This window comes from Melospiza georgiana, chromosome 25, assembly GCF_028018845.1.
Source record: "Melospiza georgiana isolate bMelGeo1 chromosome 25, bMelGeo1.pri, whole genome shotgun sequence".
NCBI classification, from domain to species: Eukaryota; Metazoa; Chordata; class Aves; order Passeriformes; family Passerellidae; genus Melospiza; species Melospiza georgiana.
The window spans coordinates 4,893,133-4,919,005 of NC_080454.1; the positions used below are offsets into that span (position 1 = coordinate 4,893,133).

The following is a 25,873-nucleotide window of genomic DNA, read 5'->3' on the forward strand; positions in this document are numbered from 1 at the left end:
GTGACCAAGAGATGACAATGATATGACCACAACACAACCATGGCCATGAGACCACTGTGACCATGAGGTGATTCTGCGATGACAGTGAGATGACCGTGACCGTGAGGTGACCATGATGTGATCGTGTGATGACCCTGACCATGTGGTGACCATGACTGTGAGATAACCATGGCAGGACTATGAATATGAGATGACCAAAACAGAACCATGGCCATGACATCACCATGACATGACCTTGGCTATGAGACAATAGTGACCATGAGGTGAGTGTGAGATGACCATGAGATAACCATGACCATGAGATGATGGTGATCAGGAAATGGCTGTGACCTTGAGGTTATCATGACCATGACACAACCACAGCCATGAGATGACCATGATATGATTGTGGCCATGAGTTGAGCATGAGACGATCATGAGATGACCATGACCATACAATGACTTTTGACTATGACTATGACATGGCCATGGTTATGAGATGACCATTCTAATGAGATGACCATGAATGTGAGATTACTGTGCGCATGTGATGACTGTGACCAAGAGATGACCATGAGATGACCATGCTCGTGAAATCATAGTGATCTATTTGCAAATAGAGATGGGTTGGTGGGAGATGTGGTAGTTGGAGGCCACTTGGGGCATAGTGATCATGGAATGATAAAATTCTCAATATTTGGTGAAGTCAAGAGGAGCATTAATAAGACTTTTACACTGGACTTTTGGGAGGCAGACTTTGGCCTACTCAGGAGACTTATTGAGAGAGTTCCTTGGGAAGTAGTCCTTAAAAACAAAGGAGTTCAGGAAGGGCAGGCATGCTTCAAAATGGCGGTCTTGAGGGCACAGGAACAGACTGTCTCTGTGTGCCAAAAGATGAGTCGAAGAGGCAAATATCTAGCCTGGATGGGCAAGGAGGTTTTGGAAGAACTCAGGAATAAAAAAAGGATGTATTATCTTTGGAAGGAGAGTCAGGTCTCTCAGGAAGTTTTTAAGGGGGCTGCTAGAGCATGCAGGAAAAAAAAATAGGGAGGCTAAAGCTCGGTTTGAAATTAAAACTGCAACTTGCGTAAAGGATAACAAAAAATGTTTATATATATATATATATATATATGGTAAAAGGAAGAGTAAGACCAACCGACCAACTTTTGTTCTTTACTGGATGAGGGATGGAACTTAATAACTGCAAATGAAGAGAAGGAAGAGGTACCTAACGCGTTCTTTGTCTCAGTTTTTCGTGAGAAGACTTGCCTTCAAGGACAACTGTGCTCTTGGGCTGCTCAGTGGTGTCAGGGAGCAGAGTGTATCCCCCATTATCCAAGAGGAGGCAGTCAGAGAACTGCTGAGCCACTTGGATATTCATAAATCCATGGGACCAGATGGGATCCATCCCAGGGTGATGAGGGAGCTGGCAGATGAGCTTGTGAAGCTGTTCTCTCTCATTTACCAGCAGTCCTGGCTCACTGGTGAGGTTCCAGATGACTGGAATCTGGCCAATGTGAGAGCCATTCACAAAAAGGGTGGGATGGAGGATCCTGGTAATTTTAGGCCAGTCAGTCTGACCTCAGTACCAGGTAAGGTTATGGAACAGTTCATACTGACTGTCATCACACAGAACTCACAGGATGGCCAGGGTACCAGACCCAGACAGCAGGGGTTTAGGAGGGGTAGGTCATGTTTGACCAACCTGATCTCCTTTTATGACCAGGTGGCCCTCCTGGTGGATGTGGATGTTGTGTACCTGGACTTCAGCAAGGCCTTTGACACTGTCTCCCACAGCACACTCCTGGAAAAGCTGCAGCCCACGGCTGGGACAGGAGCACTCTGTGCTGGGTTAGGAACTGGCTGGATGGCCGGGCCCAGAGAGTGGTGGTGAACAGTGCTGCATCCAGCTGGCAGCCAGTCACCAGTGGTGTACCTCAGGGGTCTGTGCTGGGACCAGTTCTGTTTAATATCGTTATTGATGACATGGATGAAGGGATTGAGTCTTTCATTTGTAAGTTTGCAAACGACACTAAGCTGGGAGCGTGTGTCCATCTGTTGGAAGGTGGGAGGGCTCTGCAGACAGAATTGGAATGGTTGAATGGATGGGCAGAGTCTAACAGGATGAAGTTTAATAAATCCAAGTGCCCAGTCCTGCATTTTGGCCACAATAACCCTCTGCAGTGCTATAGGCTGGGGATGGTTTGGCTGGACAGTGCCCAGGCACAAAGGGACCTGGGAGTGCTGGTCAACAGCCGGCTGAACATGAGCCAGCAGAGTGCCCTGGTGGCCAAGAAGGCCAAGGGCTCCTGGCCTGAATCAGGAATGGTGTGGCCAGCAGAACGAGGGAGGCCATCCTTCCCCTGTACTCGGCACTGGTGAGGCAACATCTTGAGTGCTGTGTCCAGTTCTGGACCCCTCAGTTTGGGAAGGACATTGAGACACTTGAGTGCGTCCAGAGGAGGCAACTAGGCTGGTGAGAGGCTTGGAACACAAGCCCTGTGAGGAACAACTGATGGAGCTGGGGTTGTTTAGTCTGGAGAAAAGGAGACTCAGGGGTGACCTTATCACTCTCTACAGCTCCCTGAATAAGGTGATTGTAGTCAGGTGGGGTTGGTCTCTTTCTCCAGTCAGCACTGACAGAATCAGAGGACAGAATCTCAAGCTGCGTCAAGGGAAATATAGGTTGGATATTAGGAAAAGGTTTTTTACAGAAAGGGTGATAAAGTTCTGGAATTGCCTGCCTGGGGAGGTGGTGGAGTCACCATTCCTGGATGTTTTCAAGAAAAGACTGGATATGGCACTCAGTGCCGTGGTTTAGTTGAGGTGTTGGGGCATGGGTTGGACTCAATGATCTTTAAGGTCTCTTCCAACCTTGTGATTCTGTGAATTCTGTGACCATGAGATGGCCATGAGCTGACCATGATGTGATTGTGACCATGAGATGAGCATAACAATGAGATGACTGAGAGGATGCATGATGACTGTCAGCAAATGACCGTGACCATGTGATGGCCATGACTGTGATCATTAGATAACCATGACCCAAACGTAGCCCAGAGATGACCATGATAAGATTGTGGCAAATGAGTTGAACATGAGATGATCATAAAATGACCATGACAATGCGATGACCATGACCATGACACAATCATGACCATGGGATGACCATTACAATGAGATGACCATCAGCATGTGATGACTGTGACCAAGAGATTATCACAACACACCATGGCCATGTGTGATGATGATCATGACATGACTGTGAGATGACCATTATAGCGAGATATCCACAAGAATAAGATGATGGTCATCAGGAAGTGGTCCCCAAGAAATGACCATCACCCTGAGATGGCCATGAGCTGACCATGCCCATGACACAGCCATGATCATAAGATGACCATTACAGTCAGATGACCATGAATGTGACCGTGACAGGACTGTGACCATGAGATGACCATGAGCAGGAGATGATTGCGACCAAGACATGACCACAATACAACCATGGCCATGTGGTGATCAAGACCATAAGAATGATGCCTTAAGTTTTAACTTCCATATTTTCCATATTCTGTACTGTGCTAGTATATAACTCTGAACTTCATATAAAGTGTTAGCAAGTTCTCTTGTGAGTCAAAGTGGAGTTGGGGGGGACACAAACCCACCCCCATAATCAGCAGAGCAGGGACGGAGCGGGGGTCCCGGCCGGGATGGAGCCCACGGGGAGGGGCTGCGGCCGCCGGCGGCTCAGGAGCTCTGTGGGCAAAGAAAAGGGGATGACACCGGGCTGGGGGGCCCCGGGGGAAGCGCACACACCCCAGGGGACGGGGGGACACGACTCCCGGGACCTCCCCTCACCTTCTTGCACAAGTAGAAGCCGAGCCCCAGCGCCAGGAAGACGAAGCACAACACGGAGTTCGTAAACCCTGTCAGCATCTTGCTGTGGGCAGCTCCGGCGGCAACTCTGCGGGGTCCCATGGGCTCGGTTTTGGGGTCCCACCCTCCACTTTTCCCCACTTTCTAACCGTCTCCCACCCCTAACTCACCTCCCCCCCGCCCTCAGCCCCTCCCGCTCTCCCTTTGGGGGGTCCCCTCCTCCTCCCCCTCCATTCCGGGCTCCCCCCTTCGCCCCCTTTTCCCCCTTCTCCCTCCCTGTCCCAGCGCCTCCCGTCCCCCGCTTACCCGAGAGCTCCGCGCCCGCAGCCGGGGGGGCTCCCAGCACCACCAGTGCCACCAGCAGGGCCCCAGCTGCCGCCCCTCGCCCCATGGCCGGGGCCGGGCAGGGAGCAGCAGCCCCAAAGAAGCCGCGCTGCGCTGGGAGCGCCAGTCCGGAGCAGGGCGGGCTCGGCAGCGCCGCGCGCTCTCATTGGCTGCCGCCACTTTTGGGGTTCCGATCTCAGAGACTCTGCCACACAACTGATGATTCATCAACCCGCTCTCATTGGCTGCGGCGCGTTTTGGCTGTGTTTTGATTGGCTGAGGGGTTCCCGGGACGCTGCAGCCCCGGGCTGGGGGTTTTTGGGGAGGTGGGGGGGGGAACCTTGGGGCGCTGGGCAGGTGGGAGCTCAGGTGAGCCCAGCAATGCGTGCCCAGGTGCGCGTCATCTCAGGGCTGCCCGTGGCGAGCGGTGACGCTGGCCCGATGCCAGGCACCCCCAGAGCCGCTCTGTCTCTGCCCCCGCAGCCGCACAGGGACAGAAATTGGAACCGAGGGTTCCTGCATGGGGACAAGGACTGGGAGAGATCCCTCAGCAAATCCTGCACGGGCACAACAGACCCGGCCGGGGCACACGGAGGGAATTTATTACCAAATTACAGCAGCACAAGGAGAAGGGAAAGAAATCTCTCTAACACCTTCCCCCCGCCCAACACGGATCAGCCAGAACAGCGGTCACCAGGGCTCTGCCCAACGGGGGTCCCTGGGGATCATCCAGCCACGATCCTCCCATGGGGGATGGAGCTGGAGCAGCGCACGAAGCTCTTCCCACACTCGGGACACTCGCAGGGCCTCTCCCTGTTGTGGAAGTGCTGGTGAGTGACGATCTCTGAATCCCACCTGAAGCTCTTCTGACATTCCAAGCACTCCTAGGGCCTTTCCCCAGTGTGGATCTTGTGGTGCTTGCTGAGGTCAGAGGTCCCACTGAAGCTCTTCCCACATTCCTCACACTCCCAGGGCCTCTCCCCAGTGTGGATGTTCAGGTGTTCCATCAGGGTGGAGCTGTAGCTGAAACCCTTCCCAGATTCCAAGCACTTGTGGGGCTTCTCCCTGCCATGAGGCTTCTCCACCAGCTCTGAGCTCTGGCTGGATCTCTGGCCGCCTTCCTGGCTCAGGGGGGCTCTTTCCTCCTCACACCTCCCTGGGCTGGGTTTGCAGCCCCTCCACGTGCAGGATCTCTGGGGCTTTTCCTCATCCTCCATCTGGCCACAGCTTGGGAATGACAAACCCTGATTTGGGGGAAACCAAGATGGGAGCACCTTAGAGTAGAGGCTCCTTCTGCACAGTTCCATGTCTGGAATTCAGCAAAAGTCTTGTGTCCATGAAAATCTCCACAATGTCAAGATTCAGCCCAAAAAACACTCCTAGGAGTTCCCTATTGCTGATCTCTCCACTTTTGGGGTTCCAGCAATTTCCTTTCCTTGGGATCATAGGGGTCCAATGCCTCCAGGGGTTCCCCCTTCTCCAGCGTCCTGCTTAGGGATGATCCAGGGCCTTTTGGGGGTCCATGGGGTCCCTTCTCCCTTGATGCTCTACTTTGACATCCCAGGGATCCCAGGGGTCCCTCCTCTCCAGGCTCCCCCTCTTTCCAGTCTGCCGGGGTCCCCCAGCTCTGGGATCGCCCCTCTCTGCTCTCCCTACTCTGGGGGTCCCAGGGGTTCCCCTCCTCTGCTCTCCCGGGGGTCCCCAGGACCAATGTCCTGCCCTGCCCATACTGGGCAATGGAACGTGGGCCCCCAAAGATCCCCCAAGGGGCTCAGCTTTGGGATCCTGCAAGATCCAAACTTATGAACACAGAGAGAAAAACCTCCCAGGGACACCAGATGATAGTTGGGGTCAATTCCACAATCTGCAAGTTCCAAACACACCCCAATAAAAAACCCTCTCAGGGACACCCCAATGGATTTGGGATGAGCTCCCCCCTCCCCGCTCACCTGCAGGACGAGCTGGGGGCGGGGTCCCGCGGCTGCGGCCACAGGGGGCACTGGAACCTCCTGCTCCTCCTCTTCCTGCTCCTCCTTTTCCTCTCTCCCTCCTCCTCCTCCTTCCTAACCCCACCTCCTCCCCAGTTCCTGACTTCTGTGTATTTAGAGCGGAGAACCTTGCTCGTTTTTAGAACTAGAACAAAGATCCCAGATGGAACAAGGCTTGCTGCTTTTAGTCAGAAGTATCAGTGACTAAAGGTCACGTTTCCTTTGGTTTGGTGCCGTCCTTGTTCCTCCTCAGTGTTCAGCCTGGGCTGTGCGATGTCCTTGTTTGCTGCATTTTCCGAGTTCCTCTTGCACCCTTTGGGCCATAGGCTGTGCCCTGGGAGGGTCCTTTGTGCTCCTTTGTGACACAGGAGAACCTTCCAGGCAGTTTCTGCGTGAGCTGCTGCTGGGATGTCACAGGAACAGCGCCACGTCCCCGTGGTGTTCCCGTTGCTGTGGGACACGGAGGCCTCAGTGCCCAGAGTGGCTCTGGGCTCGTTGCTGGAGGATCCTCCTGCCCGAGGCATTCTCAGCAGCCAGCCCAGCCCTGACAGGTGTCCTTCTGTGCTTGCAGGGCTACAGGCTGCAGACGTGTGCAGCGCAGCCAAAATGCTCCAGCACGTGGCTGCTGCAGTTTGCACTCTGTACTCTGTGGCTTATTCGGGGTATTTTTTAACCCACTTGGCACGTAAGTAGAGGTTTTCCCTCGGTGCAGCATCTGTGGCTTTGGGCTTGCTGTGTGCTTTCTGTTCTTCCTCTGGAGCTGCGTTGACTTTGGAACCAAATTGCCATGAAGACACCATTGCTTTGGGAGAGCTCCTGCCAACAGCTGCAGCTGGAAAAGGGGGTGTCTGCAGCCAGCAGGGCGTGCACAGCATCTGCAAAGAGCCCTGGGGGGTTCTGTTCCCTCAAGCAGGAGAGGGAAATAATTCTGTTCCCTCTCTGTGCCAGCAGAGCATGGAACTCCCTCCCTTTGCTGCTCCAGCCAAGAACTGACCCAGCCCAGTATTTTGTGCTGCTCTCTTGCTTGCTGTGGGAAGGGACTGTGGCTCCTGGAGGGATGCTGTGAAATCAAAATGCTCTCTCGGGGTTGCCTTGCTCCGTGGCATTTCCCACCACAGGCAGTTTTTCTCCTAACAGCATCTGGTTCATGTTCCCTCTCCCATTGCAGGGCACCTCATGTCTACATTCCGAGCAGCTCCTCCTTCGGTGAGTGGGAAAGGAACCTTTGGTGTTTGGAATTGTGCAGCAAGTTGTGAGCTCAGCCTGTGGCAGCCGAGTGCCAGCCTGGGAGGCTGAAGGAAAGTTCCTGTCAGTGTCTTTGCAGCAGCAGCAGCAAAGGAATTCCCATCAGTTTTCTCCTTTTCTGCTGAAGAGCTTTTGAAGAGCTGCAGGTCTGGTTTTGCAGGCAGAGGATTGCTTGCTGGCTTTAGCCATGGTGGAATATTAAATTCCCAACAATAAGTGGCAATGTCGACTTTAGCCCATTGTTAGTTGGAACAGCTCGGAACCCAATTTCCTCTAAGTGCAGCTGGATGTCCAGCTGAGGATAAATAAGGTGATAACTGAGATAGAACTTCCTGTCTCTCACGCTGCCATCTGTCCACAGGGCACAAAAGCAGCACCGGCACCTCCTGGAGGTCCCTCTGCTTCCAAAGAGGAGGCCAAAGAGGAGGAAGACAGCAGTGAGCTTCCCGCTGCCCTGGGGGACGATGGTGAACTTCCCTCAGTGCTGGGAGATGACAGTGAACTTCCTGCTGCTCTGGGAGACGAGGGCGAACATCCCGCGGTGTGGGAATGCAACGGCGAGGCTCCCGCGGGGTGGGACAAGGACAGGGGACATCTCCCGGCGTGGGACGAGGACGGTGGATGTGCCCTGGTGTGGGACCAGAATGGCCAAGCTCCCACGGAGTGGGACGAGGACAACGGACAACTCACAGTGTGGGATGAGGATGGAGGACATCTCCCAGTGTGGAATGAGGATGAAGGACAACTTCCGGTGTGGGATGAGGATGAAGGACATCTTCCGGAGTGGGATGAGGATGGAGGACATCTCCTGGAGAGGGATGAGGATGGAAGACATCTCCCAGTGTGGAATGAGGATGGAGGACATTTCCCGGAGTGGAACGAGGACAACAGACAACGCGCAGTGTGGGATGAGGATGGAGGACATCACCCGGAGTGGGATGAGGATGGAGGACATCTCCCATCGCCCATCCTCCTCCCACAGGATGGAGGACATCCTGTGTCTTGGGAAGAGGAGAGTGAACATCTCCCAGCATGGGAAGTGGACAGTGACCATCCCCTGGCTTGGAAAGATGATGGCGAACCTGCAGTATTTTGGGAAGAGGATGGAGAAGCTGCAGCATTTTGGGAAGAGGATGGAAAACCTCCCTCTGCTTGGGAAGAGGACAATGAAGCTCCCTCCGCTGTGGGATCCTGGGCTGAACATTCTGACAGCAGCACAGCCCTGCAGCCAGAGGGGAGAGGGGAGTGGTGCCTGATGCAGCTGAGTACGTCTGCTCTGTTCCTGGGTGCCCAAGCAGGTGCTGTGTGTGTGTCTGGGCATCAGCTGCACCCAGGGTTGCTCTGCAGCTGAATGTCACAGAGCCATTAATTGTCCTTCCCCAGCTGACACCAAGGGGCTCACGGCCCCAGGGAGTGGGGCTAGTTCTGGCTCAGCTGCAAGGCGGGCTCTCACTCTGGGAGGGAGCGTCTTCCACGTTTTTTCTTTCAGGGAACACCGTGAGTGAGGCGGAGCCTGGCCAGAAATACCTGGAGGTGGAGCAGATTGGCCAAGGGTAAGTGCACGGCAGCTGCTTCTGCACAGGCAGGGCTGGGTGTTGTGCTGGTGCAGGATCAAGTGAGAGGTCAGGAGAGCCCAAAGCACCTTCAGACACTGGGCTACCATCCTGCTGTCTCTCAGTCCTGATCAGAATTGATAACTGTGGTCAGAAGGCGCCGTCAAAGGCCCCTGAGGCTGGCAGTGTCCTGCCTGCAGCAAGGAGCAGGACCTGGAAGATCTTCTGTCCCTGGAACTGGATTGCCTAAAAGAGCAACTCACCATCTGGTGACTGTCAGAAAACAGTTCTCAAGAATATTTCTTTCAAATATTTTGCTTCAAAAAATATCCACTGGTCAGGATTATCAACCTAATGGTTTAGAAACAGAAACCAGAGATGAACTAATAAGTGCTCTAATCTAGCACAGGTAGCAGACCCCATACATTCAGTAACAGACACAGAGCTGATGCACTCTGGGGTAAAATGCATTGCCTGCCTGATGGCAGGGCCCTTGTGGATCCTGCAGGTCTTAGGCAGGAAATGGAAAAGGATGAAATGCATTCTTTTCCACTTCTTTAGACACCCATTTCTCACCTCAGGTTTTGAGCTAAAGCAATTCAGGGTGGACATTTGGAATTTGCTCCAGCCCAGTTCCTTCGTGTTGGGTCTCAGTTTCCTCTTGCACACCTTGCATGGCAGAGGGCTGGTGGCTGCTGTGCTGCTGTTGGAAGGGTCGATGCACCCAGGTGTTTGTGAACGCTGCAGGTAGCAGAGATCTCCTGTCTGGGCTGGCTTTCACTGCCAGGGCCTAAAGCGCTGCTTCTTTCTTCTCTGCTCTTTTGTCTCCAGGGCTTTCGGAACCGTTTACAAAGGACTCGACAGGGCCACTGGAGGAGAGGTCAGTGCCAACACGCCCAGCACGGCTGGCAGCTCTGCAGGGCTTTCCCCTCTGCTGGGAGCTGTGGCTGCAGCTCTGGGGGCCAGCAGAGCTTTCCTGCCCAGGCTGCTCCTCTGCAGGCAGAGCAGTGTCAGCCTGCAGAGCACAGCTGGGACAGACTTGGTCCTTCTCAAGTGCCAAAGGAATGGAAGGAGGGCAGCAGTGTCTGTCAGTGAAGGACGCCCTGGCTTGGTCTTCATATCTAAAAGTGTGAATGCATCAGTTGCTGGAGACTGAGGTCCAGTTTATCTTCATCCCAGCCTCAGACAGGAACATTATTTAGCAGTTTTTCCATCCTGCCTTTTATCTTCAAAGGGAACCTCAAGGCCTAATTAGGGAGAGATCCTGCTTGGGCTCAGTTTGGGCTATTAGTCCTACTTCAGCTGTTCACAGAGGGAGAGGGAGAGAAATGAGAAGATGGATGTCAAAGCAAAGCTCTCTCCTAAATCCTGCAGTTGTGTTTGGGTCTGGTGTCAGTGACAGCCTGTGACAGGGATTACCTGAGCCATGGATGTGCGTGTTTGCTTTGTTGTGCAATCCCAAACAGAGCCGTTGGATCTGAAATCATGACCAAATCCCATAGAATTGCTAAAGGGTTTCTGGCTGTTTTGCTCTGTTTTCACAGAACCAGAATTACCTCCTGCTTGCAACATGTGTTTGAATAATAATAACAATAATGAGAGTGTTGAGGCCATTTGAGAAGACTGTAGGTGCAGAGAATGTTGTTAGAGCTTTGAGGCTGACAGCTGAGGGACCATTTCTGCAGAGCTTGCAAGGCCAAATGTCTCTGGCCATGTGTTCTGTAAGCAGCCCCCAGCTGGCAGAGCAATGGGCTGTGGGAATGGTCCTTGCTGAGCTCTGGTGTCCCATCCCAAGGCAGTTGGGCCCAGCCTGGCTCCGTTGCTCCAAAAAGTCTCGCTCCATGTTTGCTGTGGAGTTAAAGGCTGCAATGTCCCTTCAGGTGGCCATCAAGAAAATGAGTCTCAGAGGGCAGAACAGGGAACGAGCTGTGAATGAGATCCTGCTCCTGAAGGACAAGAAGAACCCCAACATTGTCAAATTTCTGGACAGGTGAGTGCTTCAGCTCTTATCCGGTGTCCGGGCCCTGTGTTAACCTTTCCTGGCATCTGGAGTCTGTAGTCTGTTTTGAAAATGCCTGACTCAGCCACATCTTCCCAAAACAACAGCCCAGCAGTTCACTCCCTCCATGTGCTTTTGTTGCTTTGCTTTGGTTTTTCCTTCAAGTTCCTCCCCGTTTGCTGTGTCTTCTAACAAGTGCTGATGAACCACAGCAGAAATTATTTCCCTTGGCTTCTTCTTCCCAGCCCTTTTCCATTGCTATAGATGCCAGGAAGATCAGGTTCTTCTTTCCAAAAATGCCTCATTTGCCCATTTTTCACTGGCCTTGCCTGTTTCTGAAGGGACTTTCTGAAAGGTTTTCTGACTGCTTTTGTCCCAAGTGCTGCACAGCCTCCTCCCCTGGATAACCCTGGCAGTTGTGTTGCCTTGTTCTGCAGGGAATGGTGGAACTGATGAGTTCAGGTGCTGAACCAGCTGGGGCCAAGGGTTGTGGTTCCACATTGATCTGGGCTGTTGCTAAACTGCATTTTTCACCTGCTTGCAATCTCAGGCCTCTCCTTTCTCACAGGTGTCTCCTTCTCCTTTAGACTGTGCAGATTCCAAGGGCTGTGCAGCCTGGCAGGAATGTCTCTCCATCTGATTCCGTCCTCATTGATAATTGACCTGGAAACAAAACTCCACTCCTGGCTTTTCCATGGGGGAATTGAGCTCTGCACTTTCATTTCCATGCCATTGCTTTCCTCTTCCAGCTTCCTTGTTGATGGAGATGTCTGGCTGGTGATGCAATACATGGATGGAGGAACTTTGCAGGACGTTGTCAGACAGATACGCATGGCTGAAGGAGAGATGGCAGCTGTCAGTCGGGAGGTGAGGGATCCTGCTTGTCACTCCCATGGCTGGGACACGATGGTCCTTCCAAACAGGGTGTGAGAACAGGAGTGGCTCCGTGCTCAGAGCTTTGTTTCTGTGTTGTTTTTGTGAGCTGGAGAAGAAAGAGCCTCTGCAGTGAACGGCCTGCCAGCATCACTGCACTTCTGCTCTGTTCTTGTTCTCTCTCCTGCTGTTGTGGTACTCTCTGTCGGGTTTGGATTTGATTTGCTGTTATCAGCTTTGTCTTGAACCGTTTGCCTGGAGCTTGTGTGCACTGCACTCCTGGCCTGTCACAGCAAAGCTGCTTCTGGCACAATTCTGAACCATCCTTTCTTGTGTGATATATTCTGGCCATTGGTTTTTGCCCTCATGTTTCTTGTTCTCTCTCAGTGTCTGCAGGGCCTGGATTTCCTCCATTCCAACCGGGTGATCCACAGGGATCTGAAGAGCTCCAACATCCTCCTGGGCATGGACGGCTCTGTCAGGCTGGGTGGGTGTTCCTGGCCAGGCACGGCGCTCCCGGGCTGCGGGTGTGGGGCTGCTTCCCAGGGAGGGCCAGAGCCCCACAAGGGCTGCTGGGGGCACTGCCCGGCCTCTGCTGCCAGCTGAGAGCGGCTGTCCCTGCAGAGAGCTCAGGAGAGGAGCAGGGTGCCAGCAGTGCCTTTGCTCTGCCTATGGCCCTTCTTTGTGCTTGGTTTCCTCATTCCAGCTGCCTTTGACAGGGTTTGTTTCTGTCCTCAGCTGATTTTGGCCTCTGCGCTCAGCTCAGCCCTGAGCAGGACCAGTGCAGCTCCATGGTGGGCACTGCTCACTGGATGGCCCCAGAAGTTGTGACCAGATCTCCTTATGGCCCCAAGGTGGACATCTGGGGCTTTGGAATTGTGACCATCGAGATGGTGGAAGGAGAACCTCCTTACTTCAGGGAAACGGCGGCCATGGTAAGAGGCAAATTCTGCAGTGGCTGCAGAGGCCTGTGAGCACAGGGGGACCCTGCACTGGGAGCAGCAGCTGGAGGTTTCTGCACATGGGAAGGGAATTCCCAGAGGACTCCATCCTGAACACAGATGATTATTCTGCAGTCTCCACCAAAACTTTGCTTTGGGATTTATGTTGTTGCAACTCTTCTGGCTGTGAGGATGACCTGAAAATGTGAAAGAATGCAGTATCTCTAATGTTGCAAGAAAACCCCAAACCATCCCCAAATCCCACCCACAAATCCCAACAAGTTTTCTGAAGGAGTTTCTAAAAGAGGTTTTGCAAGATGATCACCCCCCTGATTCTTCTCACTGGGAAAGTTGTCTAAAACCTGAAGATGATTGCTTAACATCCCCTTTAGAGTCTAACATATTTATTTTCTAGTCCAAGCTACTTTCTCTTTGTCACCAATCCTGAGCTTTCAGCAACACAAACCTCCTGTGTCTTGCCTGGCAGTTTTTGGGACAGAGCATCAGGAATGCATCTACTTGAGTGTCAGTGGCATTGCAGAGATGCACTTGATGTAAGAATCCTCTGAAATAACACAGGCAGACCACACTGACTGGAAAATGGCCTGTAAGGCTGATGTCCACATTTGGAGAAGCAAAATGTGCTATTTCTGATGGAGGTTCCAACGAACAAAGTCAGCCAGTGAAACTGGCTCTCAAGGCGAGATCATTTGGACATTGCAGTGGCTGTGGGAGCCCCAGGGTTTGGTTTTTTTGGCTGGCATAGCAAAATGAGCTCTGAGCAGCATCTGTGGCAGGGAGGAAAGTGCCCCTGGAGCTGGGGCTGAGGCCCCGGGGTGGATGTGAGCCCGTGTGGGTGTGAAGGGAGCTGGCAGAGCGCTGAGTTTGCTTTCCCTGCAGGCTCGCGCTCTGATCCGGCAGAACGGGACCCCGCAGCTGCAGGAGCCCCGGCGCCTGTCGGCTCTGCTGCGGGACTTCCTCGAGTGCAGCCTGGAGCCGGACGAGGAGCGGCGCTGGGCTGCCCAGGAGCTGCTGCAGGTGAGGGCCAAGGGCTGCAGGGGAAGCAGCAGCGCCAGGGAGGGTTTTCTTGTGGGGTCCCCTCCGACAGTCTCCAGTCTGGCTGCGTTCCACACACAGAGCAAGCAGAATCCTCGCCTGCTGTGGCTTGGCAGGCTCCTTTGGAGCTCATCTGGACCTGGTGCCCCACAGCGAGCAGGGACATCTTCAAGCAGCTCAGGGGGCCCAGAGCCCTGCCTGACCTGAGCTTGGATGTTTCCAGGGAGGAGGCACCTCCCACATCTCTGGGCACCTTCTGTCAGTGTTTCCCCATTATGCTGGTTAAAAAATTCTTCCTTAGATCTAATCTGAGCCTGCTTCCCTCTCCTGAGTTTCAAACCATTTCCCTTTGTCCTGTTGCAACAGAGCCTGTGAGGATCTTGACTCTGGAAAGTAACAGTTAATTTCTTTCCTTTTTATCCTTTTGGCAGCACCCATTTTTATCATCAGCCAAGCCTCTCTCCAGCCTGACACCTCTGATCACTGCAGCAAAGCAACTGAGGGAGCAGCGGAGGAGATGAAGCACTTGAGGGCAGCTTCTTGTTACAGTAGTTAGGTCAACTAGGTAGTTATGGTAGTTAGCACTGTTAGTTGGTTATGGTAGTTAGCACTGCTAGTTGGTTAGGGTAGTTAGGACAGCCTGTTTGTTATGGTTCTTATGACAGCCTGTTTGTTATGGCAGTTTTTTAAATAAAAACTCTTTTAAACCTCAACTGCCTTGCCGTGTCCCTTCCTTCTCCCGCTGTGCCTCAGCTGCCCGGAGCAATGTGAGGGGAGAGCGGGCCCAGCCTGGCCCAGAGCTGAGCCCCAGCAGAGCCCTGGCAGAGCCCAGAGCAGCCTTGGCACCTGCAGAGTCAGCCTGGAAGGAGGCGCTTGGAGCCTTCTCGGCTGCATCCGGCTCTTGGTTACAAACTGGGTGTGCTGGAAAATGCCACCGGCTCTGCACGAGGGCAGAAGGGGCCCGGGGAAGGCCCAAGTGCTCCATGCAAGGGAAAAACCTGCCCTGGGTTTGTTATAAATAACTGGGTAGTGTTGGCTTTTGCTATTATGCATTGACTTCTGCAAATTATTCTTAATTACAACGATTTTGATGCAGTACAGTTTGTAATCACTTTTAACTGCTTTTGCTGCAGTATAATTTTTCAGCTTTTTGTGGCCAATGCCCTGGCCCCTGTGTAGCTCATATCCTCAGAACATCATTTATGGATGATATTTCAGTTTGTGAACGGTGTGAAAAACATACATTACAGTTTTGGCTTTTGCAAAATATTAAAGTGGATGCCAGATGTTGTCCATTATACTGTTAACTTTTGCAGAAGTAGCTGTAGTTGTGAAATAATAACTAATGCTTTTATTTTTCTAACTAACTGACAATAATAACTCAGAGATATTTGTGAAATAGCTAATGTTCATTTAAAGTACTTGTGGAAATAGCAAAAAGCGTCTGCATGGTCAGATAACATTTCAGGAAGGGATGTGATGAGGAGCCCTGCCACTGACCCTTCCACTGTCAATAACTGTCACCTGCTGAAACCACAGAACAGGGGGCCCTTGTGAGGGAGTGACATACAACCCTCAAAACAGCAATCCACGATTCCTGCAAGTGCTCTAAAAAGGCAAGTTGGGGGTCAAACCAACCTAAAGAATTCCTGGAACATGTAAACAAGTTAAAAGAAATGTTTGAATTACTATAACCATTAGGAATATGTATTTGACCAATGTAGGGGGAAAAGGAGATAAGAAGAGTTGCAGTGGTTAACAGATGTGCCTCAGGCCATCGCCAAGCACCAGTGCTGTTATTCATGTCTCTCTAGTTATCCCTTATTAAAATTCTAAAAGTTCTGAAGCGTGAGGCTCCTTTCTCAAAACACCCAAGGTCCTCACCCCTTGTTGTTCTCCCAAGGCAGGATCTGTCAATCCTAAGATTTGTCTGGATGGAGAAGAAAAAGACTGCAAAGAAAAGGAAAATACATTGGTGTGGAGGCCCATGGGCCTACCATTAGAGTTTAATCTCCCACTCACGGAAGACTGGTCCCCAATAAGAGGAATAGATTTCAAGGTTATGGGAGAAGCTTGCTTCTCCCACAGATCTTTGCAGGCAAATGCTCATTTATATTATGTTACCCCATTGGCCCGTTGGCCTAATTACCCTAGTTCACCCCCTATTACAGGTGTTTGGTTAGCCCCTAGAATATTCTCCTCTCTGTCCCTCCATTGGCCCTAATTTACTGCATTCCTCTGCCCCTGTTTCCCTATCAGCTGACCCAACCCTTAACCCCTCCTTTGCACCATTTCCCCCCATATCCATTGGACCCTGGCCCTCAGCTCCACCCTCACTACCCCTTATAAAAACCCCCTGTGCCCTCAGCTTTCAACCTTTGTCGCTGGGCCCTGTTTAGCTGTGTGCCCTGTTCCTGTACCAATAAACCCAGTTTGCTGAGATCATACCCAGACCCATGCTGCTGACTTTGTCAGCTTTATAAAGCAGCCATGAGCTTCGGGCTCCGGAGTGCCGGACGCTCCAAGGGCCTCGGCAGCGCCAGGACGCTCCAGGCTGGGACAGCCAGGCAGGGCAGGAGGAATCACTGCCCCTTTCTCCTCTCTGCTGCTCCATCTCCCAGCCCAGCATCGCTGCAGGACAGCCTCACTGCCAACGCCATCCTGCCAGGGATGGACTGCGGGGATCTCCTTCCCCTTCCCTCTGGCATCGAGGCAAATCCCATCTTCTCCTTGTCTCCCCTCCTTCTTCTCATTCTGTCACACATCCATCCACGTTCCTTTCTCATCTCCTTCTTCCCTTGTTCCCTCTTGTTCCTTCCTCTCCTTCTGCCTTTTTCTTTTCCTTTCTCCCTGTCTCTTCCTCTCCTTGTCAGTCTGGGGAGCTGTGAGGAGGTAAAACCCTCCCTGTGCTGGGAAGGGTGTGGGGAATGTGAGGAGAGCTTCAGGTAGAGCTCAGCCTATTCGTGGTGCCTCTAAAGATGGCAGTGTCAGATGCAGATATCCGTGTGGATGCAGAGATCTCCCTGCAGATCCATGGGGATGCAGAGATCCCCCTGCAGCCCGCGGAGCAGCCACGCTGAGCACAGTGATGCCGGAGAGGAGGCTGTGACCCCGCGGCCAGAGGGCCCCGCTGGAGCAGCCTGTCCTGGCAGGACTGACCCCGGGGCACAGTGACCCACGCTGCAGCACTTGGAGGGGGCTGTGCCCCGTGGAACGGACTCAGCTTGGAGAAGTTCCTGGAGAAGTCTCCGGTGGGAGAGAGCCCAGGGTGCAGCAGGGGAACGACTCCTGTCGCTGAGCAGAGGGAGAAGCCCCGGGGCATGAACTGAGCCCGGCCCCATTCTCTGTCTGCGACACTGCCGGGGTAGGAGGTGCAGCTGGAAGGAGGGAGGCGTGGGGAAAAGCTGCATTTAAGGGTCTCCACTTACTTCTCATTATCCTGCTCTGAGTTTTTGGAGTTCTCTGGCAGAAATCTCTCCCCTCCCCCACTCATCCACAGAGGTTTTGAGCCGTTTTTCCTTTTTGAGGGAAATCAAAGGTATGCACTGATGCTCCTAATTAGGGGTACGAGAAGTGAGGCTCCAGGGCTGAGCCGGAGCCACCGAAGCCGCAGTGCCGGGAAAGTCGTGGCGGGAGGTGCGGAGAAGTTTGTTTGTGTTTTCAGCTCAATCCCCTCGGGCCCGGGCCCGTTCCAGGGCTGTTCCTCAGCTCCGGCTCTGCCCTCACGCAGCCCCGGGGGCCCTGAGAGCGCGGGGCGGGGCTGTGCCATGTGCAGAGCCCGCCCCTGGCTAGGATTGGCCGATGGTGCCGTCAGTCGTGGTTGTGGCACGCTGATTGGTGGGAGCGGGGCGGAGCAGGGTCCCAGTGGCGGGCTGAGGGTGGCCGTGGCTGGGCAGCGGCGCCATTGTGGGAGCGTGTGTGCGGGCCCGTGAGCGGCGGCAGCGGCCGGAGCGCGGTGAGGCGGCCGCGGAGCTCGGAGGCGGCCGCAGCGCAGGTGGGAGCCGCGTTGGGTTGTGCGGGGGCTCGGGGCTGGCTGCGGGCCTCGGGGGCGGCAGGGGTCTCGGGCGCGTTCGTTGTGCCGTGTCCTGCCCGTGTTGCCGCTGGCGTGAGGGCGCTGCGGGAGCGGCTGCCCGCGGTCTCCTTGCGGCCGCTGCCTCGGCAGAAGCCGCTGCCGGAGCAGCGCTGGCTCGGCCCCGTTGCTGTGGCTGGGACAGAGGGGGCTGCCCCGTGCCCGGGGCTGTGCGGGGAAATTCCCGTGGCCGGAGGTTTCTGTGCCCAGAGGAGACAGAGGAGTCCTGTAAAAGTGACTTTATTGCTGAGCAGAGGGAGAGGCCGTGGGGCATTTGCCGTTCACTCTCTGCCACTGTTGTAGTTCGCAGCCTCCTTTTTATCCTCATTTTCCCGGCCTCATCTCCCTCTCCCTTTGCCCACTGGCTGAGGTACTTAGAAGGTTCAGACTTTCGATCCGCCAACAGCATGTCCTCGTTAATGTGCACCCCCACTTATGCAGAACAGCCGATATTCACTGCTCTGTTAAGTCTTTGTTCTCCTGGAAGTTCAGGAATCTAACAGGACTTAGTCTGAGCAGTCCATGTTAATTAGTAAAATTTTTTGAAACTGGTGGTTTCTCCCTTCCTTGTCTACAAGTCCCTGACCCAATCTCCAGACAGATTCACTCAGTGATTTTTTTTTTTTTTCCCTTACTAAGTCTTCTTAGGTTTTGGGATTATTCTCAGTGCCCTCATTCCCTGTCCTTCTGTACCCGTTTCTGGATCAGGAGGCCTGGCTGCCGTCTGCATCCCCTCGCTCACCTGCTGAATGAGCTGCACTCTCAAGGTGTGGAGCATGGTACAAAGATGAGAGTTGCTGTAGCACATCCGAGGAGAAAAAGCATTTGTTTAACCCATGGTCTGCCAGGGAGCCACAAAACTGTGTCCCATTGCCAACCTTTTCACGTTTGGGCCGGAACATGAGCTGCTTTTTTGTTTCCTTTGTTATCTGTTTCAGCACATTTCCTTTGTCATCTATTTGCCGACAGCAGTTTGAGTCATTGAATTTTCCAGAAACTCCTTTTTCTGCTAACAGATGATCTGATCCCATCCCATGGTGAAGTGTTGTGTTCCTCATTTCAGTGGATTGGTCAGCAAGAAGGTCAGGAGCTGGAGCTGTCTGGTTAGTTATTATTTTGAGGACAGCTTGAAATCTAATGATGCCATGGAAATGAGAAATGTGTTCTGTGGCTCCTGATATGAATTGGTTCGAGTTCCCAGGAGCTGGTCCATGGTGTTGTGGGATTTGTTCTGGTTGGCGTTGATGTTTTTCCCATTGTTTGCACTTCCTCAGGAGCCAGGGCTGCATCAATTGGCCAATTTTCTGTAATTTAAACATCAAATACTTGGGTTCCCAACTGCTTTCCTGAACTTTTGGTAGCAGCACCCCCCATGCTGTAATCCACCCTATATAACATAGACAGTGACAGCACATGTTGGATTTTGCAGAGGGATGATTCCTCCCCACTTTTTAGAGTCAAGTTTTCACAACATTCTCCATTTGCTGTTTCCCTTTGAAGCTTCACCCGTTTCTGTTGCAGGGTCAGATATCCTCCCCCTGGGCTCTGCCTTGAGCTGTGCAAATTCCATCAGTGCCAGCAGGCACTGCTTGGGGTGAGGGGCAGAGGGAATCAGCCCAATTCCTGCCCCAGGCAAGAGACCCAGGTGCATTGTCCACACTTTGCCCAGCAGTGTTCATTTGCATTTCTAAAGCTCCTCTCCACGCTGACTAGAGCCAAAGCTTCTCTTCCAGGGCAGTAACCTGGTGACTCCCCTCTTCCTTTCCCACCCATTTTCCTTTGCCTTTTTTTGATGCCTGTTGTTTTTCCTTTTTTTAAACACTATTCTGTTAACTGTTTATGAGTTAAAGCGTCGCATTTCAACCTCTTCCAGTTTTTCCAAATGCATCCTAAAGGTGAGCATGGAGAAACACAGACCAAAATTGTGCCATCACTAAGAGACACGCACACACATACCCAAAAAGCCTCTACTTCTCCGCAGAATAGAAATTGATTCTGACACCCCTGACCCAAACCCTACTGACCAAAAGAAGGATTATTAAGAAAAAAACCATTCTAATGTTGTAATCTTATCACCAAAATGGTGGGAAGAGCCAAAACTCTCCAACATTTCCAGTGTTAAAAAGTCAAGGAATTACTTGATTCTGGCCAGGATGTGCAACAGAAATCATTTCACCCACACATAGCCCAGGTGTGCAGAGAAAATTGTTGAATGACACGTGAGTTTTACTGGATTTTCCCTAAACTTTATACCATCCAAAACCCACAGAAATCCACTGGTTTAATGTTCATTGCTTTCAAGTTGTGTAGTTTTTAGTATTTGGTTTCTTATTGGACCTGCATTTTTTTCCCTCTGATGTAAATTAGATCCACAATCCTGGATTGCCTTCTCAACCTTTTCCAGACCAGGTGTCTCCAGCTCTGCCAGGGGCAGTGTCTGGGGTAGCTGATGAAGAAGAAGATATTGCTGTAGCAAGAAGATATTGAAGCCTTCCTGCTCAGGGCATTTCAGTGCCAGGCTCTCACAAGCACCCACAGCTCCACGGGTTGAACTGAGCATGGGGCGGTGACCTGCGCTGTGTCTGATTGCCCTTCCTTAATAACAGCCTGTCTTGTAGCTCTTTTCCCTTCTGCTGCCCTTGCAGAGCCATCCACAAACACATTTTCTCCCTCAGGCCAGGGAATGTCCCATCATCAATCTCTCCCAGCCTGGGTCTGGAGCTCTGTCCCTTGAGTGCAGTCGTGGGTTCCTTGCCAGCCCCTCTCCAGGGTGTTCAAACAGGAGGCTGGGTTAAACCCTTGCCCTGTCCTCAGTTCTAAATCCTCCTGTGCCATTGAACAAGTTTCATACTGCAATGACCAAGCCCTGCTCATCCATTTAGAGGCTCTTTTGGTTGTCAAAGCTTTACCTTGATGCCAGACTTGAACTATAGGAGATCCTCCTGTTGTCATCAGTTTTCAGCTCTCAGTTCCCATGTGAGCTGTGTCTGCACAATTCTGCAGACAATGAAGCCAATCTCTGGCCACTGGGTTAAACATTTTAACACAAGAATTCCTTTGGCATGGCCCTGTTTAAAATCCACCTATAATTCAAATTCTTTCTCGCTGTCTGGGAGGGCCAGGGCAGGAGCCTCAGTTAATCTGCTTTTTAACACTTGAAAATTCTGTGATTCCTCCTTGTGTTCATCCATCCAGTTTGTTGACTGGAGTGTTGTAGGGAGTGATGCCTGGCTCCAAAACCCTGCCTTTAACAGGTAGTGTGTAATAAGCTGTAAGCCCTTCCTTCCCTCTCTTGGAATAGGGTATTGATTTTAACTAAATACAAGCAACCTCTTTTCCTTATTGCTTCAAAGTAATTTGATGAGGCTCCATAGCTAATTTCCCTTCTTTCCCTGGGACTTCCCACATTTGTGGCTTCACTTCAGCGTAGGCCTTGCCAGACATTTGACACAAAAGTTCAGCAGCATAAGCCGCTGTATGACCTCTTACAATATCAAAATCCAGCCACCAACTCCTTCCCAGTAAATTGCAATCACAGTAGGAAGAAAAAGAAATTCATTTATTTCAAACATATCCCCTAGATCTCCTAATAGTGGTTGATTAAGTCATACCTGCTCATCTTTCCCACTTATTCCCTTAATAATTTAGCCATGCCTTGACTGTTTTGCCCCTTGGGTCTGAGATTCAGAGTGGATTGAGAGACCCCTGTGTCCATCAGGAGAGGCCTCCTCTCAATGCAGACCCTGCCTGAATGTTTTCAAGGGCTGCAGTGTGGAGGGTCCCTGGTGTGATGGGAGCTGTGACAGCCCTGCCAATCCACGTCCATCAAGGGGTGGACTTGCTGGTGCTGAGGGTGCTGCTGTCTGTGCTTGCAGTGTCCTTGTGCCCTGCAGCTGGAGCCCTGGTTCCTTGCCAGGGGCTGTTTGGGTGGGCTCTCCCCTGCCGAGGAGGGCAATGCCTCTGCCAGGTGCTTGTGGCCGAGCCGTGCCCTGGGTGCTGAGTCCCCTTTGGGCCCTGGGGTTGATCCCTCGGGGGCTGTAGGAACTGTGCCCTGGCCTTTGCCTTCAGCTTGGCCTTTTGCTGCTCCCTTCTTGCACTCACCTGCTGTGCCTTTGTGCCCAAGTGCTGCAGGGCCTTCTTGTGCCCCTCCTGCAGCCCCCCTCAGTGCCTGTGGGTGCTCATCCTCTGACAGCTGCTAAGCTTCTGCAGAATCATTTGTTTTCCAGCGACTCAAAGAATATCTTGATCCTTGCCTTATAATCCGCCTTTCCCAGGTGTTCCTTGCTCCTCCTCCCTGTGCTCAGGGTGCCCTCCCCAGCCCGTATCCCAGAGCCGCTCCCTGTCCTGCCGCAGTGTCCAAAGGCGCCCCTGGCGGGCAGGGCCGGCAGCTCCACGGGGCCGGGCAGCGGCCGGGGCGTCCCGCAGCCTCCTGGGGGCCGGGGGCCGCTGCCGGCCCTGCCCGGGGCTGGTGGGGTCAGGCAGCGCCCGGCGCTGAGCCCCGGCTGCCCCACAGCCCCGGCCCGGCCCTGCAGCTCCCCACAGGCCCCCAGCCCGTGCTCCCGGTGCCGCAGCTCTGCGCCCGGTGCTGCCGCTGCTTCCCACTGAGAAACCCCCTGAAACCCTGACCTCCTTGATTTCCTCTCCTGGAAACCGGGGATACAAATGATCAGCTGACTAATGTTGAGGTTAAGACCCTGTTGAAAAACATCCCAATCCTCAGTATTTTTCTCTTCCTTCTCCTCTTCTCTTTTTCTTACCACATAGAATCCTCCTGCTGCTCCTTGCCTTAACTGTATTGCTGCACACTCCCCTTCACCCAGTCTCTTCCCAGCACACCAACACCATGCATCCCGTGTTCTCCAAATCCCTTCTCCGCTTTCCTTATTGCCCCCTTGGGTGTCCAAGTTCTTAATTACCTCTCGGGGAGTGTGCAAACTCCCTCAACCTTCTCCGAAGGGACCCTTCTGAGATATTTTGGGATCATCGTCCCTTTGGCACAGGACCCCTTCCCGGCTTTCTCTTTTCTATCCTGCATGGGTGCCCTGCCATGTTCACTCCCCAGAGATCCCAGTGCACTCACTGATGAGATTTTCAGTGCTCTTTCCCTGCTGACTCTTCAGAGCCCCCACTGATGTGTCACTCGTTTGTCTCCTGGTCACTCTCGGGTACCCAATCAATCCCCGGTGCTGCCACCCCCCAAGGGAGCCGATCCCCCAAAGTGGGTGAGGCACCTTCAGCTGCACTCCGCCGCCCTGGATGGTGGAAGGAATTCTGGATGAGTCCCAAGGTGTGTGGAAATAAAGTGGGATTGTGCAGGAGAAGGAGGAGTTGTAGGAGGAAGAAGAGGAGGAGGAGGAGCAGAAAGAGGTGGCACCACACGGTTCTATTCCTCTCTGTGTCTGCAGCCCCACCCCAGCCCCCCCAGCTTTGTGCCCCCATATAGCACAGGTGACCGGGGGAAGGGGAATCCATGATTTTAACCAGGGTTTAATCTTGATGTTTCTGAGCTTTATTGGGCAAATGTTGGTACTTTTGTTTTTGTGAGGGCTGAATATCCGTATTTTGGAGGAGGTTTTTGCTGAATATTGACATTTGGGAATTTTTTAATCTGCACCTTGATGTTTAGAGGATTTTTGTGCTGAATCATGGTGTTTTGGAGGTTGTTTCAGACACAAGATGCCCAGTGACTTTCCCACATGAACTTGGGCATGGAGGTATTCCCAGTCCAAGCTGCTCTCCTCTTGACTTTTTCCCTAAACCAGGATTTTTCATTCCCAGGGCGTGGCCTGATGGAGGAGGAGGAAAAGCCCCAAATGTACCTCATGAAGAGGGGCAGCAAACCCTGCCCAGGGAGCTCTGGGGAGGAAAGAGCCCCTGTGAGCAAGGAATGCATCCTGCGACCCAACCAGAGCTCAGAGCTGGAGAAGCCTCATGTCAGGAAGAAGCCACACAGATGCTTGGAATGTGGGAAGTGTTTCAGCTGGAGCCCCACCCTGTGGCAGCACCAGGTGATCCACACTGGGGAGAAGCCCTTTGAGTGTGAGGAGTGTGGGAGGAGTTTCAGCCACAACTCCGTCCTGATCCAGCACCAGAGGATCTCCACTGGGGAGAAGCCCTTTGAGTGTGAGGAATGTGGGAAGAGCTTCAGGCAGAGGGGCCAACTGATACCACACCAGGTGATCCACACTGGGGAGAGGCCCTTTGAGTGTGGGGAATGTGGGAAGAGCTTCAGAGGAAGCTCGGCCCTGATTTGGCACCAGGTGATCCACACGGGGGAACAGCCCTACAGCTGCTTGGAATGTGGGAAGAGCTATGGGTGGAACTCTGACCTGAGAAAACACCAGCGCACCCACACTGGGGAGAGGCCCTACGAGTGTCCTGAGTGTGGGAAGAGGTTTCACAGGAGCTGCGATCTCCTCAAACATGAGCGGATTCACACAGAGGAGAGGCCCTTCCGCTGCCCCGACTGTGGGAAGGGCTTCAAGCAAAACTGCAAACTCACCATCCACCGGCACATCCACACCGGGGAGAGACCCTACGAGTGTTGGGAGTGTGGGATGAGATTCTCACAGAGCTCTCACTTGACAGAACACCAATGGAGGCGCCACTGAGGGAAGCCCTGCGAGTGCCCCAAGTGTGGGAGAAGCTTTGTGTGCTTCTCCAGCTCCATCCGCCATGAGAGGATCCACGTTGGTTGATCCCCAACAATGGTGTTGGGCAGAGCCCTGGTGATCCATGGTCCTGCTGATCTGTGTTGGGAAGGCACCTGGCTTGGAGGCTTCACATCTTCCTGGTTCCCTGTGGGCAGCTAGATAAATGCAGCAGCAGGAACATCCATTGGGACACAGACCAACAATGGGAATTCCTTGGGGAGAGCAGATTTGTCGACTCTCAACCCCATAAAATCTTTTGCGTTCAATCCTATCTTCTGCTGACATCAGGGAGTACTGAATGGTGTTGAAGTTATGTTCAGGGTGAACTATATGATGCTTGTTAGCTAGCTGAGGCAAAGAAGTTCCCTGGACTGTGGGGTTTTTCCCTTTTCTTTGAACCTGTTTAAACCTGCTCTGGCCTGAACACCCAGGGGAGCACTGGCAGCTCACACCTGTGGCCCACCAGGCCGGGCCTGGGCCGTTGCATTTCCAGCACCAGAGGGACTGATAAGAGACTGAGTGAGCCAAGCTACAGCCCATGGAGGAACTTTGTGAGTTTGTCTCTCTTTTATAGCAGCAAGAGGTTTAATTGTTTAATATTGTTTAGGTTTTATTGTGTAATAAAGAGTTTTTGCCACTTTTCTTCAAGAAGGTATTTTATTTTTCCTGAATCAGTTGGGGGAGGGGCCAATTGAATCTGCTGTCTCGAGGAACCCCTTTGTGGGTTCTCTCCCAAATTTGCCCTGAACCAAAGGACAAGGTCTTTTCCAACCTCAGGGATTCTACGATTTTGATTTCCTGTTGCCTGAGGGTCTTCCATAGCCAAATGGTGCAAAACTGGGGAAAAGATTTTGGAGACAGCAGGATAGGAACTCCACCAGAAAAGGTTCTTGCCTTCTACCTAAGCATGTGGATCCTCAGCCAGCATGGACACTGAAATCCTATTATTATGGCCTTGATTTTCTTTTAATTTCTCTTCATCCCTTTAAAATATCTAATCTTGAGGTAAAAGTAGACATTGAACTAAGACATGGGTGTGGTCATGGTAGAACACAGATATGGTGGGACACAGACATGGAGACTGACATAGGGACACATGGACATGGAGGGGGCCATAGCCATTCATGGGGACATGTGTGGACGCGGGCATGGATGGAGATGTGGGGAACAGTGACAGGGATGGAAACATGGTGGGGAGACAGCCATGGGTGAGGACATGGTGGGCCATGGCCATGGCCGGTGCCATCGGGGAAACTTATAGGGCATGGGGGGGATGCTGGGTTTGAGGGAGTTGAGGGTTCCTGGGAGGGACCTGGG

At 52.7% G+C, this 25,873-nt stretch overlaps 3 protein-coding genes across 3 annotated transcripts in view; 2 read left to right on the plus strand and 1 right to left on the minus strand.

The window, feature by feature from the left end:
• The window catches only part of LOC131093385 (zinc finger protein 850-like), a 131,519-nt gene that overhangs the window by 60,843 nt on the left and 44,803 nt on the right, over positions 1-25,873 (minus strand). The window contains 1 exon segment of the mRNA XM_058040537.1: positions 4,917-5,244. Within this exon segment, the coding sequence (XP_057896520.1) occupies positions 4,917-5,244 (328 nt within the window).
• LOC131093326 (serine/threonine-protein kinase PAK 3-like) lies at positions 5,254-14,499 on the plus strand (the record flags this gene model as incomplete). Its single annotated transcript, XM_058040486.1, is given in 11 exon segments — positions 5,254-5,437; positions 7,769-8,125; positions 8,405-8,710; positions 8,902-8,965; positions 9,797-9,845; positions 10,846-10,955; positions 11,714-11,831; positions 12,225-12,324; positions 12,576-12,772; positions 13,679-13,816; positions 14,266-14,499. Coding segments are annotated over 11 exon segments (1,713 nt in total), but the record flags the coding sequence as incomplete, so codon positions are not given.
• Positions 17,763-25,121, plus strand: LOC131093428 (zinc finger protein 239-like). The gene is made up of 2 exons (XM_058040593.1): positions 17,763-17,828; positions 23,682-25,121. The coding sequence occupies exon 2, from the start codon at positions 23,693-23,695 to the stop codon at positions 24,512-24,514; it is 822 nt and encodes a 273-aa protein (XP_057896576.1). The 5' UTR covers positions 17,763-17,828; positions 23,682-23,692; the 3' UTR covers positions 24,515-25,121.

Bases quoted from the DNA above. Each gene is read 5' to 3' on its own strand.
- LOC131093428 (XM_058040593.1), top strand. From the start codon at position 23,693: ATGGAGGAGGAGGAAAAGCCCCAAATGTACCTCATGAAGAGGGGCAGC.